Source organism: Mytilus galloprovincialis, chromosome 7, assembly GCF_965363235.1.
Source record: "Mytilus galloprovincialis chromosome 7, xbMytGall1.hap1.1, whole genome shotgun sequence".
NCBI classification, from domain to species: Eukaryota; Metazoa; Mollusca; class Bivalvia; order Mytilida; family Mytilidae; genus Mytilus; species Mytilus galloprovincialis.
In genome coordinates this window covers 21,073,686-21,089,586 of record NC_134844.1, presented here as the reverse complement: position 1 = coordinate 21,089,586, position 15,901 = coordinate 21,073,686, and the positions used below count along the sequence as shown (strand labels likewise).

The 15,901-nt window shown below is 32.3% G+C and overlaps 1 protein-coding gene across 2 annotated transcripts; it reads left to right on the top strand.

The window, feature by feature from the left end:
• The first annotated feature begins 878 nt into the window (after nt 1-878).
• Nucleotides 879-13,233, top strand: LOC143082518 (uncharacterized). Of its 2 annotated transcripts, none has more exons than XM_076258229.1 (10): nt 879-966; nt 2,124-3,977; nt 4,325-4,434; nt 4,841-5,047; nt 5,366-5,479; nt 7,014-7,112; nt 7,568-7,645; nt 8,615-8,725; nt 10,658-10,741; nt 12,124-13,233. In XM_076258229.1, exons 2-10 carry the CDS (start codon nt 2,144-2,146, stop codon nt 12,181-12,183), a joined length of 2,697 nt encoding a protein of 898 aa, XP_076114344.1. In that variant the 5' UTR covers nt 879-966; nt 2,124-2,143; the 3' UTR covers nt 12,184-13,233. The 2 variants fall into 2 exon arrangements, with proteins under 2 accessions (XP_076114344.1, XP_076114343.1); XM_076258228.1 differs by having other exon boundaries at nt 944-977.
• The last annotated feature ends 2,668 nt before the right edge of the window (nt 13,234-15,901 follow it).

Here is a 15,901-nt window from a genome sequence, read left to right as displayed (position 1 = left end):
CTAGGGAAAGTTTCAATTCGTTCTTTCATCCATATCGACCAACATCGCAGGTCGTCCATATAGTATTCATTGCTCATTTTATTTCTTGTCCAAAATATACAGGAAATATTTCTCACTATAAACTAAGCAAGAATAATCCTTCAAATAAAACTGTTATTTACCTTCCTTCATCGACACACCTTACTGAACCTACATGGTGTAAAATTGTTAATACGTTCTCGCATTCGTCATACATGAACTGTTTGTAACTGAACGTTAAGCAAAGAACAATCAATTAATCAATTTTTAACACAACCAGAACAAATATATTTTTAACAAGAACTTTCATGTTATTTCAGAGATAATAGAATCCTTGTAGTAGTTTATATATCTATATATATATATGTTTCACTTAAAACGGAATCATACATGTTTCTCTAGTTTTGTAAATTGATCTTGACTTGTGATTATTCACTTTTGTCACCTTAATCGTGCGAAGAGTTAAGATTTATATCAATCTCGGCTCACCAGTTATCCCACTGTAAAATACATTATATAAATATCTGTTAACCAGTTTACATTAAAATAAGGGTGCTAGTTGAAATCATATGGAATGTAAACTAAAAAACTAAACAAACAAATAAAGTGTTCCAATTTAAAAATGTGAAAAAAGACGTGCCCTCTTTCGTTATTTGATTTTTTATTTTGTTATTGGCGAATCAAATGTACTGTTTTGATATTAAGATTAGATTGCTTTTGTGAATTTATTTTTATTAACTTAAATACTGTGGCTACTTTTGCTTACATATATAGAATTATTAACGTTTTGAATTACCTGACTTGATTATTCTATGAATCAGAATAATTAATTAAGCAATTTGTCTCATTACTGACCATCTGTCGGTTTATTACTTTGTAGACAAATATATGACAATTTCATCAAATAAATTATTACTATTTGAAACGCTGGAGAGGATCACAGTAGAGGTAGTAATATAGTATGTTAAACATTTTCTGAAAATAACAAAAAAAATAACTGCATGACTTTTTTTCTGACGGTTATTCATCGGTTGTGAATTCTTCATTCGTGTAAATGGCACAATGCATGAATGGCGTCCACAGACAAAGCTATGATTCAGATTTAACAAATGTCATATATATATTGATACGTTTAAAGGAAACTTTTACGTACATAGCTGGTATCTGACATAAGGAAAGGTTATTAAGTTTCTTAAATCAATTTAACATAAGCTAATTTGATTTTAACCAAAATTTACTCATGCATTTGGTATAATGTAGGTCAATAGACATTGTTTTGTCTTAAATTTCATCATGATCTCTAATTAGAAAATTCTATATTATTCTATTTTATCAATGTACAGATTTGCACGCAAAAGTTCTTGTATTACTGAATCGAATGCAATGCGTTTTCCCTGAATTACCTGAGGCAGTAATGAACTGTGTTAGATCTCTTGTGCGGACCAGGTTAAAGAACACGTGCTGAATAATTGAAAAAGATCTTGACATGTTTCATTTCGAATAATTCAAACATTTAAGATTTGTTCAGTTTAAAATGACCATTTCAGTTTTTAAACCCGTTACTAGTGATTTAGTTTTATAATTCTTTTTTTGAGAACTTGAACGCCCCCAAACAATGAAGGTATGTTGTTGTAATTTATAGTGTGTTGATTATAGTTATAAAGGTACCATGCTTACAATTGGATATGCCAGACGCGCGTTTCGTCTACATAAGACTCATCTCATCAGTGACGCTAAGATCAAAGTATGTGAAAGCCAAGATTAAATATCCTTTGCCCAGGTTTACCTATTGATACAGTCTTAGAATTCTATTATTGGATGACAGCTCAAAATATATTTGATTTGCCAATGCGTTTTTAAAGAGTTTCTTTTTCCCGAAAGCGTGTTTCTGAACCTACAGCATGTTTGTCCTATTCTGCATGCATTTTAAAATGAGGAGTTACTTTCATTGTGTAAAATTTAATATGCTCGCTTTAAAAAAAAAGTCATTTAAATTTCATCATCTGGTTATCAGTGAGAAAGAAACTAAAAAATAACCTCTCTTTGACAGAACTTATAATTTTAACTAATCTGTGTACTACAGAATAAATGTTGTTTCATTTCAGAGTTGTTTAACTAACTGAATATGAGACGTTTTTCTTTCCTTGGAAACGTTTTTGGAAATAGACGAACTTCCGTTACGTCAACTTCTAAATTAACTGCTAGTCAAACATCACAATCTCCAGAAATCGATTATCCATATTCTGCCGACGACGATGAAGATTATAATGAAAGGGGGCATCAGGTCAGTGATGCCAGTAACACATTTTGGAATGATGGTTGGAATGACAAACCAACAAAACGGACAAAAGTAGAAATAAAAGATCGACAAAACAAATCTGGAAATTTTCAGATTGTTCGGAAACAATTGGAGGATCAAAAAGGACTACATGAACCACAACGTAGAATATCAAAGCAATTACTTTTTGGAAATCACAAATCTTCAGACAATAACAAACCAAAAGATACAACAAGTGGGAAGACTGATTCACATGGCCAAGATTATTTACAGGAACCGAAAAGAAACCAATTTGAAAAAGCACTCCAAAACCGCTATACCAAAACAACAGCAAACCAAGCTCAGATAACGGATTCGGAGTCAGACGATGACATACGTAAAAAGATCACCATCGCACTAAACGATAGAATATCAAATAATCAAAAATCCTCATCTAAAAGGAAACGGAGTTCTAAGAATGTCAAAATAGGGCTTCATGACAGAGATGACATGTCCGTCTCAAGTAAAGATGACAACTGGCTGTTAAGGGAACAGGCTACTAACAATGGGGTTCTTCTACATGTATCACTGGATGATATGAAAGCGATGTTCTCTGATAATCAAACAAGGAAGCAAAATATAAAGGAAGATTATCTAACTTCTGACACAGATACAATAAATACAAGCAGCAATAATTCTGGTGTGGATTTACTACCACATGTAAGGAACAAGAACAAAGACAGCACTACGTCAAAACGATTCTTGCCTTTAGATTTGAATGACCGAAGATCTATGGCTACAACCGATACGTGTTTATCGGTTGGTAATTGTGATGCAGAGCGCTTTCCAACATCTAACCAAAGAATGTCTACCACTGAAAAGATGAAGGCATATATTTTATCTCAAGCAAGAAGCAATAGCGGCAACTATCGTCAAACATCGGAATATCTTGATGAGTGTGATGCATATGAATTTAATCATGGACATAACAAAAATATCGGATACAATATTTACCGACCACACTTTGCCACAGATGGGCGACATGAAGAATATAAAATGAATGATTGTCGATTTGCACAAGGCCATTTATGTGATTCTCGATGTTCTGACAATTTATATAAAGATCACATCTCAAGTTTTCACCATTTTGGCAACGGTAGCTTTAAAACCTGTGAAACGTGTAACAAAAGCACTTGCAAAAACAAAGGAACTAACAACTTCCAAAACGGAATTTCAAATCATTGTGGATTTACAAATTACCCAGTACATTATAACAATATATCAACAAATGGTACTCGTTATCCAACACAGAATAACTACACAAATCAACAATTCCAAAATCAGAACGCTGTATCGCAACATTTCCCAGTTACCACACATGGTAATAATATGTCTGCCAGTACTCAGGGACTGTTACACAATACTACACAGGTACCTGCTTTATCATATAATTACTCAACGATACCCGTATTGTCACATGATAATACGGCAGTAGCTGGATTGCCGCAAACTGTATTCCCAAGCGCGTTATTATTTCAAGATATCAATCAGGTGACACAGGCGGTACATCATGCTATTGGCCAAATCGTACAGCAACCAAATGACCCAACAAAAAACGACTATAGTTGCAGCATAACAGTCAACCAACCGGATGAAGACAATGAAGATACTCGTATAAGCAAGGAAAAGAAAGAAAATAAAGGTGCATTTAAATTTTTTTTTAAATCAATAGTACAAACAAGGAACTACAATCGCTATTCACTCAAACTTGTAAATTAAGGTTATATTTTATGTTTTACGCCGGGTTGAAAAAATATTTAATGTGTTTTCTCATAAACATTCACTTTTTTTTTTTACTTTCTTTACAAAATATGACCTTGCAAAGTGGATGTATTGTATGAAAAATCACCATAATAAATAATAAAGGCTGTACTTAAATTAATGTAACCAGTGGTTTTAGTCTTGTTTTACATATCATAACATTGAAATGAATATTATTGCACGGAAATATACAAATAGTTGCATAATGTTTTATTACAATATTTTCAGTTTTACCGCCAACAACAAACCCAAAGAACACTCGCAGTAAAAAGAAACAAAAGATACAGAAAGCTGGAAAGCTTCGTCCACTGGCTCTAATAATGACCATCATATCAGGGGTAACTATTTTACCATAGTACCTAGACACAAATTGTCTTATATTATGTGCATTTGACTGAAGTTTAAAATGAAATTTAAGAAAATAGGAAAATATCAGAAAGCCAAGTTATAGAAATCTGCGATCGATTTCCTCTTTTGATCCTATTAACAAGCTAAAATCGAAATGATAGTACATTATCTGTATATTATTCTGGAATATTATTGAACGCATATTCTTCATATGTATATACATTGGCATAGAATCATGAACAACCACTATAACGATTTTGCAGTCCACTCTTTAGGTATACACGCATCAGTGCAGCCTTTTATCACCATATATGCTGTCCGTTGTATAGATAAACCTATAAATCACAAAATATTTTTCCTATTTTAACCTCCTTTGGACTTTCTCATATCTTTTAGCTATGTGGCTTTGGGGTGATTGGTGTAGGAGTTTGGAACATGATGGATGAGGACATTACCATGTACACAGAGGTTACACAAGAAAAAGACAACCAGAACTTCTTATACTTTTGTTATGGACTTTGTTTCTTGGGCATCCTGTCTACTATAGCCATGTTATTTGGATTTTGTGGTCTCTTAAAGCTGAATCCGTGCTGTTTAAAAGTGGTATGTACAGTTGAATCTTTAGAAATTATGACACTTATTCTTTTTTTTTTTCTAATTTTGATAATTGATAAACTCATCATAGATTCCAGGATTAGAATTTTATATTTACGCCAGACGCGCGTTTCATCTACAAAAGATCTGAGGGGAAAATAGGACTGAAAACACTACTCGTACGATTTCTTAAAAAGTCATACAAAGCTTGATAACCCAATACATCAAACGTGGCTGAGTTTCCAAATTTAATGGATAATAAGGATAAAAAAGGAAGACAATTGTGCTTATTCTTATTTTAAATGAATTTAACATTTTCTTTTCTAGCATTGGTCAGCAGAAATTGGCGGCGCTGTTTTGGTTGTTGCAATCGTTGCTTTAATTTATCTGAAATTGGACAGTCTACACAATATTCCATTATTGACATTAGTCACAGAGAAGGTATAGTAAAACCTTCTTGATAGCATACTCAGAGTATTTCACTTTTAATTAACTTCTTGGTGTATTGTTTCTAAGTTGGCTTGTTTCTTTTACCTCAGCATCACCTTTGATGTTTCTAAGCGCACAACGTATGAAATATCCTTGTTCTATATTTTCTCTTCAATCATTTGCTATAAGCACAACTTTTTAAGTATTCTTGTTTGTTAAGCTCGACTAGAGGAATTACTTAGTGCGCACATTTTAGTTTAGTTGTTTGTTAGACTATGAATTCTTTGTGAGCTATTTGAAATGGTCACAAAGCTTTTCGGTCGTCACCTTTTATTCACTTGTCCCATGATTTTATTAACTGACAATAATTTTAACACTTACAGTTTTATTCATTCGTTTGTCGCATGGTTCGTAATTATATTATACTGTTTTTGTGTACTGTCCTAAGCACCTGAGATCACCCCCAGTTTTTGGTGGGGTTCGTGTTGTTTTGTCTTTAGTTTTATATGTTGTGTCTTGTTTACTATTCTTTGTCTGCACGTCTTTTTACTTTTTAGCCATGGCGTTGTCAGTTACTCTGTATTTCTCTGACCTGAGTGTTCTTTCATTTATTTGTACTGAATTCATGTGATGTAATGTTGTCATTTTTGCGGTATATTTAACATTGCCATAAAGCAAGAGGTTTGGCTAACCACAAAAATAGGTTCAACCCACCATGTTTTTTCTTAAAATATCCTGTACTAATTCAAGAATAGTGCAGTTGTTAGCTAATAGTTCGTTTCTATGTTTGTTGCATTGTCGTTTGTTTTTTGTTACTCTTCAGTGTTTTTGTTGTTTCGTTGTTTTTCCTATTAAAGTTGAAGTGTTTCCCTCCGTTTAAGTTTGTAACCAGGATTTGTTTTCTCTAGATCGATTTATTACTTTTGAACAGCGGTATACTACTGTTGCTTTTATTTATAAGTTGCAAACAAAGGCACTATTGACGAACTAGCAAACAGCAATTCTTACTTTTGTCTTTGCACACATTGAAATAGGGATGATGCACTCTCGATTCGATAATAAAGTTTTTGATCTCAGATTTAGTTAAAAATAACGCTTTTAACTGATTCTTTAAAAATTCAAAGTTTAACAGAGAAGACAATCTGTAGGAATTGAAATTCATAAAGTATCGTACGACGTCTGATTTTACGATGGTAAGTTGAAAATATGGAATCTGTTGCTGATTGTGCATATTTCTTAGACTATAATTTTTTTTTTTTATCAAGCGATTCAATTGCCGATATTATTTTAAAATCTGAAGATGTTTAAGACAAATTTTTGATGAATGCATCTAAGAAATAAAAAAAATAACCTTATATCACTGACTTCATTTTCAGAAAACGTTTTGAGAATCACAGGAAACAAATACGGATGTGTTTATTTCCTAGACAATTTCATTGCCTTCACTCAGCAGATTAGTGCCAAATCTTATGAATTAACTATAGTATCTAAATTTATGAATCTCCTATTATAATTTCCTCGCAAATAATGAAACATTTGCTTTTAGGTAGAAATAAATCTAGCCACGTTTTTGAAGGAATCACTGAAGAACAATTACTTAGATGGATCACCTGCAGCCCTATCCTGGAACAGAATACAAATCGAGGTATGTCCCTCTGGTATCTTTCGTCCCTCTTTTATCGTACGTTATTGCGTTATTGACAAAATCAATACAATCATGTAAGGTTTCAAATACAATGGCATAAGTCGTCAAAGAAATCCTCATTTTCGAAATGTGCATATGGTGAAAGTAAAATGTGTACTGTTTTTTTTGTTTCCCTTAAGTAACGGAGGAAATGTTCTTGCCTATATGTGTCATCATTTTAACGAACATTAGAAGTTATTTTGTTTTTGCAATCTTGTCGGAAACATGGTATTCATGATCAATGATTACCTAAAACAGGCATTTGATGAGGTTGCACGCATACTTGGAGTACTGTATGAATAAGAAACTCTCATTGTTACATTTTAGATTTAAAGAAATTATGAAGTTACATTTCTTATACAATAAAAAGAAAATATTACAACGTTAAATATTCATGGACTATTTTGTTTTCACAGAAGAGTTGTTGTGGCATCAATGGCATAGAGGACTATGCGTACAGTGCTTGGACTAATAATTCTAGAACGTATCCAAAGGTAATGGGTTTTTTTAACTCTTAGAATAATGGATAATAAATCTATATTAAAGTCCAATAAATAATAAACATCACATAAGATAAATCATGTACTAGATATTAAATCCTTCTACTTAAAATAATCTAATTGCGTGACTCAAAAATTTGAATGCACGAACAAATATACAGAGCAATTAAATAAACTACAGCTTTTTTCATTTAAATCACCTTTTAACTGTTGCCATTTCGTAACATTAAAACAAATGTGCAGAAAATATTTTTTTGGGACACCCAAGGCAATTTGCAGATCTAGTTAAAACAAAGTCAAACTAACCTGGTGCTAGAAAACCAGATCACGATGAACCAACTTTGATGTATGAAAATACTTTTATTTCTTAGTTTACCTGAATAGCATGCAGGATTGAATCATGTAAACCTGCATTCTATTGGCCTATTTGTAGTAATTATGCCCCACCTACGATAGTAGAGGGGCATTATGTTTTCTGGTCTGTGCGTCCGTTCGTCAGTCCGTTCGTCCGTCCGTTCGTCCGTTCGTCCGTTCGTTCGTTCGTCCGTCTGTCCCGCTTCAGGTTAAAGTTTTTGGTCGAGGTAGTTTTTGATGAAGTTGAAGTCCCATCGACTTCAAACTTGGTACACATGTTCCCTATGATATGATCTTTCTAATTTTAATGCCAAATTAGAGATTTTACCCCAATTTCACGGTCCACTGAACATAGAAAATGATAGTGCGAGTGGGGCATTCGTGTACTGAGGACACATTCTTGTTTTGAATATTTTGATATATTTTTGAAATTCATGTGAAATACACTGATAACAGTATGATCAGATTTGTTTTTCTACTTTTGAAATATTGAAATAAAATCAAGATAATTCCTAACCAATTTTAAATTCAAGTTTAGGGAATAAAAACACATCTTATACAATTTTAAAGTGTTTGATCAAATTTGACTCTATGCTATTTTAATTTCAGAAAATGTTTCCCAACAGTTGTTGTGTTGTTAAAGAAAAAAACTATATCGACCCTGAGCCAACAAATACAATGATGTGCAATTTGCAGATCAGTGGATTTTACCACCAGAAGGTATAGAATGAAAAAACTGCTTTGTTCAACAGACAGACTAATCATGTTAAAATAAGAAATTTTAAATTCTTGTCTCAATCCCATACCTGTTTAAAATGGGATTTTCCAGTCTCAACTGTAATAGTATTTCTCTTAACTCTTAGTTTAAAAATATTTTATTATCATTACAAATATATCATCAAACAAAATACACAATAATGATAGGATTCGGAAACAAGCTGTACATGGTTTATGGTGAAGTTGAAATCATCTCTTCGTAAATTTTACGGACGCCATGACGAGTTGGTTGACCGTTATGGAATAACCGTTTCACAAATGATATCGGATATGTTCCTTACGTCGTAACTACAATCCCCTTCCCTTTCATTAATGTGACCTACCGAATTAGACCGGATTTGTTATCTCATAAGCAATACGACGGGTGCCACATGTGGAGCAGGATCTTCTTATCCTTCCGGAGCACTTGAGTTCACCCCTAGTTTTTGGTGGGGTTCGTGTTGTTTATTCTTTAGTTTTCGATGTTGTGTCAGGTGTACTATTGTTTGTCTGTTTGTCCTTTCATTTTTAGTCATGGCGTTGTCAGTTTATTTTCGATTTATGAGTTTGATTGTACCTCTGGTATCTCTCGTCCCTCTTTTATAATAATCCGTCTCCTTGAAATACCAACTCCGGTTAACGATAACATAAATATAGCATGCAATTTTTAATTTTAGTTTCTTGTGTATAATTCGGAGTTGAGTATGACGTCCATTATCACTATACTAGTATACATTTTTTAAGGGGCCAGCTGAAGGACGCCGGTTGCGGGAGTTTCTCGCTACATTGAAGACCCATTGGTGGCTTTCGGCTGTTGTCTGCTCTATGGTCGGGTTGTTGTCGCTTTGTCACATTCCCAATTTTCTTTCTCAATTTTATTAATGTTATAATGATATGGAATAAGAATAAATAAGTAACTATATAACAGAAAAAGAAAAGAGAATATTTTTTTTAAATAATGAAAATACAAAAAAAAAGAAGAAAAAAACAAAATAGAGAAAATTAGAAGAAAAAAATAGAAATAAAATATGCTTAAATACTACACACATGTTTAGATGAAATGCAACTTTGTGAAAATAATGTATAACAATTTAATTTGTAAATCTCTTGCACTTTAGTAAGAATTTTTGTACTTTTCCAAAAATATCTTTGTTTTGGTCTAAAGTTAGAGCTTGTGATCTAAATAAAAGTAAGTGCGTGTTAAGTGTGACTGGATAATTAATTGAGAAAATAATGTCATTACGCAATTCCTTATATTTCCCAACTGCAATATTATTTCTCTTAACTCTTCTATAAACCCGACCAAATTTAATATGCTTTTCAATAGAAAATCATTAGTAGTGCAATACAATTTACGTATGGTGAAAGCATATGGTATAAGTGACATCTAGTAAGAATACAATAGGGTATGTGGTCTGTAGTGAGAGGAAAAGAGGAATATTGTCCACTGGTGAGAATACAAGGAGAATACAAGAGTTTGTCTGGCCTTTGTTTATATTGTAAGAGGGTGCCTGACCTTTTGTACAAGAACATTGATCTTTGTTGAGAGTACAAGAAGATGGTTGGTCTCAAATGAGATTGCAAGAGGATGAGTGACCTCTAGTGTGAGTGCAAGATAAAAATTGACCTTTGTTGATAGTACAAGAGGGTGCTGACCTTTGATAATAAAACAAGAGGACAATTGATCTTTGCTGAGAGTAAAAGAAGATGGTTGGTCTCAAATGAGATTGCAAGAGGATGAGTGACCTCTAGTGTGAGTGCAAGATAATAATTGACCTCTGTTGATATTACAAAAAGGTGTGTGACTTTCGAAGTGACCTCGGGTGAGAGTGGAAATAGAAGCAGTTATTAAAAGCAAAAATACTCGGAAGTGTCATTCTGTTTATTTATTTATAGGGCTGTTTAGAAATGGTGATGATTTGGTATGTACAAAATAGCTTGATTACACTTGGAGTTTTAGGAGGACTTTTTTTATTTGAGGTATGACATCACAAATTGTGTTTTCAGAAAATAAGATATGATGGGAAATAAGCTTAAAAGTACTGTAATTTATGCAAGTGATTTCCCGAAAATTTAAAAAGGTATTTTTTGGAAATTTTCCAAGTGCTTATTCCAAGTATTTGACCTTGTTTATAATTTATATGAAATGGAATGAACGCACTTATCTGTGTATTTAATTGTTTTTCAGTTAAATAAATTATAGTTGAGGAAGACTCTTTGTTTTGTTATCCTATAACCCGAACTGGCTATTCATGTGGTATAAAAGACATATTTTAACTGTTATGTGTGACTATCGTGTCGTATATGTTTGGCCATGCACAAAACATGAATGGCAGTTTTTTTATACGACAGGAAAATTATTATTAAGATGCGTGTTCTTAAAAAATTAAATTGACTTGAAAGAGAGATTTATATTGCTTTCATGTTAAGAAGACAGAAACAAATAGATTTGGAAAAGTGTATTTTAGAACAGGGCACATTTGATATTCCTGCCTCGACAGTTTATATGCACAATCTCTATGCGGCTAATTCCATATTTGCCATTTGGTTTTCCTTATTATATAGTTGTCATTTTAAAAAGAAACAATACACGTGAAAGAACTTGTTTTCTTTTCAGAATATTTTTTAAAAAAATAAGAAAAACTTATAAATTATCATTCGACCAAGATATGAAAAATTCTTATGTGTCCCATGATTATTCAAAAGAATAAAGACAAAAGTAGTATAATGCTGTTCAAGTCATAAATCGATTGAGAGAAACTAATCTGTGTTACTAACTAAAACTGAGGGAAGCACATCAACTATAAGAGGAAAACAATGGAACAACAGAAAACTGAACTGTTTCTAAAACAAACGCCAACATTCATAGACACGGATTATTTGATAAAACTCCCATATTTCTGATATGATACATGACATTTTCAAAGAAAAAGGGTGAATTTATCCTGATTTTATGGCTAGCAAAACTATCCGTTTTATGACAATGTTAAAAAATATCGCTAAAATGACAACACTACGTGTCAGATAGAGATAAAGCACAAACGCAAAAATACTCATCACAGAGAAACGCACACATAAATAGTCGTTAACACATGTTAATTTGCGTTGCAAGCATCTGATTCAGAAAACAAATCTCTCTTTTGCTGTCACTGAAAAGAATGATATGCATATGAGGCACGCTGTCAACAGTAAAACTTACCTTTTGTGAACCTTAAGAAAATGTGATAAAAAAATGACATATTTTATTTTCTGTGAATGAGACTGTGGTGTGACATATAAACCACAAGATATTCGCGGAATTGTAGGCTAGGAAAATATTTGACAGTACATGCTACATATTTTTTTACAATTTCAATTTGCAGATTGCTTGTTTTCTGTTGGTTTTCAAGATATCTAGAAGTATTGTGTTAGACCAAACGTGAGAGAAACAAACAACCATATGATTGAGTAGTTTAAATAATTATGACTCTGGCTGTAAGTCGTAAAAGCAAAAAGTATAATAGCCTTTCAAGACGTCACAATTATTTGGACTAAATAAAAGATAGAGTAGCCACATTTGACATGGGAAACTGCAAAATGCTGATAGTGCAGCCTATCATATAGTAGGAAAGAGGAGAGGAAACATTGAAGTTAGCAGATCAAAGAGGAATATGCTAAACAAGTGATTGCGAATAGAAATAAAATTTAACTATTATTTTATTTTTCATTCTTTAAAAAAAAAAAACTAAATTACATATGTATGTATCATAATTGAAATCATTATATATTCAAATGTGGATACTTGCATGCTCAATCCAAATTCAAACAAGAAATATAGTGTTGGTAAAGAACCATTTTATCATAAGATATGTAGAAATATAGTAACGGGAATTACCACATGTCTCCTGGGCAAAGGTATTTATTATGATCTTTTGACCATCAATTTACGATATGTGCATACCAAAATATTCATTTATTTGTAAAGAAACAGCTACTTGATTTGACTTCGATATGTTGTAATGTATTTATATCAGAATTTGTACAAAATATGCTTTGACTTCTTAAGCATGCCAAACTGAAAGAGTGATCAGATGGCTCATCTGAGGACAATCTAAAATAAAGTTAGTCCATTCAATAAATACCTTTCTTCACATTTCAAGTTTAAACTTTGTTGGCAGACAACTTTGTGATAGTAAATTTACACAACTTTTAACAAGTGCCACTTCATGTCTTCTTTTAGGAGTGATGGTCCTTAAAAATTATGACTTTATAAATTTTTGCAGTTTGGGTTATAACACAAACCAGGTGCTCCGCAGGGCGCAGCTTTATACGACCGCAGAGGTCGAACCCTGAACAGTTGGGGCAAGTATGGACAAAACATTCAAGCATGATACAGCTCTGAATTTGGATTGTGATCAAATTTTTGACATTACATGGTTTTTTTTTTACACAAAACAAATGCCAAGATTTTACAAATCAATTAAAGATTTCTTCTTCAAACTTTTTAAATCTAAAATTAAATAGTTGACACAGCATAGGTTTCTGACACAGAATGAATGTGGTCTAATGAACTTAAAAGGTTTTTTTTGCCTTTGAGCAAATCACTATGCTGTTGAATATTAATCCTCTCAAAAAAATGTTTGAAGAAATTTTCTTTTTATTTATGAAATCTGAAATGAGAAAAATTTAACCCCCCCCCCCCCTTTTTTTTCACATCCCCGTTTCCCTTTTTCAAAACTGATATCAATTCAAATTTCTAATGGAGTTTGCAACAATAACTACTCATTTAAATACATCATAAAATATTAAGATGTAAAAAAACTGCTTGTTATCACTGAATGGTAAAGATTATTTAAATTTATCAGTTGGTAGTAAAAAGTGTATATACATTGTATATTGTATATAACAAAGATTTAAGTTGATTCTGGACAAAGAAAGATAACTCCAATTAAAAAAAATTCTTGCTATTGCACAAATAGGATATTTCTTGCTTACTATTCTGGACAAAGAAAGATAACTCTAATTAAAAAAAAATTTGCTATTTCACAATATTGTGCAATTAGATATTTCTTGCCATTGCACAATACTGTGCAATTGAAAAGACTTGCTATTGCACAATACTTAATATAATAATTTTAGATCCTGATTTGGACCAACTTGAAAACTGGGCCCATAATTAAAAATCTAAGTACATGTTTAGATTCAGCATATCAAAGAGGCCCAAGAATTCAATTTTTGTTAAAATCAAACTTAGTTTAATTTTGGACCCTTTGGACTTTAATGTAGAATTTGAAATTTGAAAACAGGACCAAAAATGAAGAATCTACATACACAGTTAGATTTGGCATATCAAAGAACCCCAAGGATTCAATTTTTGATGAAATCAAACAAAGTTTAATTTTGGACCCTTTGGACCTTAATGTAGACCAATTTGAAAACTGGACCAAAAAAACTTCAATAATCAAGAATCTAAGTACATTTTTAGATTCAACATATCAAAGAACCCAACCGATTCATTTTTTGTCAAAATCAAACTAAGTTTAATTTTGGACCCTTTGGACCTTAATGTAGACCAATTTGAAAACGGGACCAAAAGTTGAGAATCTACATATACAGTTAGATTCGGCATATCAAAGAACCCCAATTATTCAATTTTGATGAAATCAAACAAAGTTTAATTTTGGACCCTTTGGGCCCCTTTTTCCTAAACTGTTGGGACCAAAACTCCCAAAATCAATACCAACCTTCCTTTTATGGTCATAAGCCTTGTGTTTAAATTTCATAGATTTGTATTTACTTATACTAACATTATAGTGCGAAAACCAAGAAAAATGCTTATTTGGGTCCCTTTTTGGCCCCTAATTCCTAATCTGTTGGGTCCTAAACTCCCAAAATAAATACCAACCTTCCTTTTGTGGTCATAAACATTGTGTTTAAATTTCATAGATTTCCATTTACTTAACCTAAGGTTATTGTGCAAAAACCAAGAAAAATGCTTATTTGGGCCCTTTATTGGCCCCTTATTCCTAAACTATTGAAACCAAAACTCCCAAAATCAATCCCAATCTTTCTTTTGTGGTCATAAACCTTGTGTCAAAATTTCATAGATTTCTATTAACTTAAACTAAAGTTATGGTGCGAAAACCAAGAAAATGCTTATTTGGGCCCTTTTTGGCCCCTTATTCCTAAAATGTTGGGACCAAAACTCCCAAAATCAATACCAACCTTCCTTTTATGGTCATAAACCTTGTGTTAAAATTTCATAGATTTCTATTCACTTTTACTAAAGTTAGAGTGCGAAAACTAAAAGTATTCGGACGCCGGACGACGACGACGACGACGACGACGACGACGCAGACGCCAACGTGATAGCAATATACGACGAAAATTTTTTCAAAATTTGCGGTCGTATAAAAACCGTCACAGAACAAACTCATAATCAAAGTCAGATTTACACAATTTCTTTTAAAATGTGCAACTTCAAGTTGACAAGTTATAAGAGTTATTGGTCTTATATGATGACTCATCCTTTTAATTTGAAGGTGTTTGACTCCAGTTGTTATGTTTTTTTTTGTATGTGCTACTTTCAGGAGAATAATAATACTTAGAGAGAAACTAAAAACAATAGACTGCCAAATAGTCTAATAAACTCTGAAGAGAAGAAAACAGCCAACAGGATTTTCCTACAGTGAAAATGATATTTGCAAACTCTGGTTTAAAAAAATGCAGAATTTTTTGTAAGGTTCAAAAATGGAATGGCAAAAATCAATCTAAGTATCTTTTTTCACTACTTTAAGGTCTATAACTCAACAACAATAAAGGATGAATGACTCCTGTTCTTCATACCTTTAAACACAATTATTGCAAAATCTATAGTTTTGGCTGTTTTCAGAATACCTAAGTCATTACTATTTGATTTCAAAACAACTGGGCTTTTTTTTTGGTGTTCAGCATTATTGAAATCAAACAAAATACAGTAAAAAAATTGTCTTCACTAGTGCTTCATTCATGGGGTGGCCACTAAAGATAAAGGGAGAGCAAATTACCAGACATGTTTGGAGTAACTTCATAATGCTTCTATTAGCAAGTGGTGTCATCAAAGAAATTACGAGAAATATCAACTATTTGGTGTGATTGTTTTCATTAAAAAGGAATACAAAA

Excerpts from the sequence above, each read along its gene's own strand:
- LOC143082518 (XM_076258229.1), top strand. The coding sequence starts at position 2,144 with ATGAGACGTTTTTCTTTCCTTGGAAACGTTTTTGGAAATAGACGAACT. Across the intron at positions 3,978-4,324 it reads GGAAAAGAAAGAAAATAAAG|TTTTACCGCCAACAACAAAC; the intron begins GTGCATTTAAAT and ends CAATATTTTCAG. Across the intron at positions 5,480-7,013 it reads TGACATTAGTCACAGAGAAG|GTAGAAATAAATCTAGCCAC; the intron begins GTATAGTAAAAC and ends ATTTGCTTTTAG.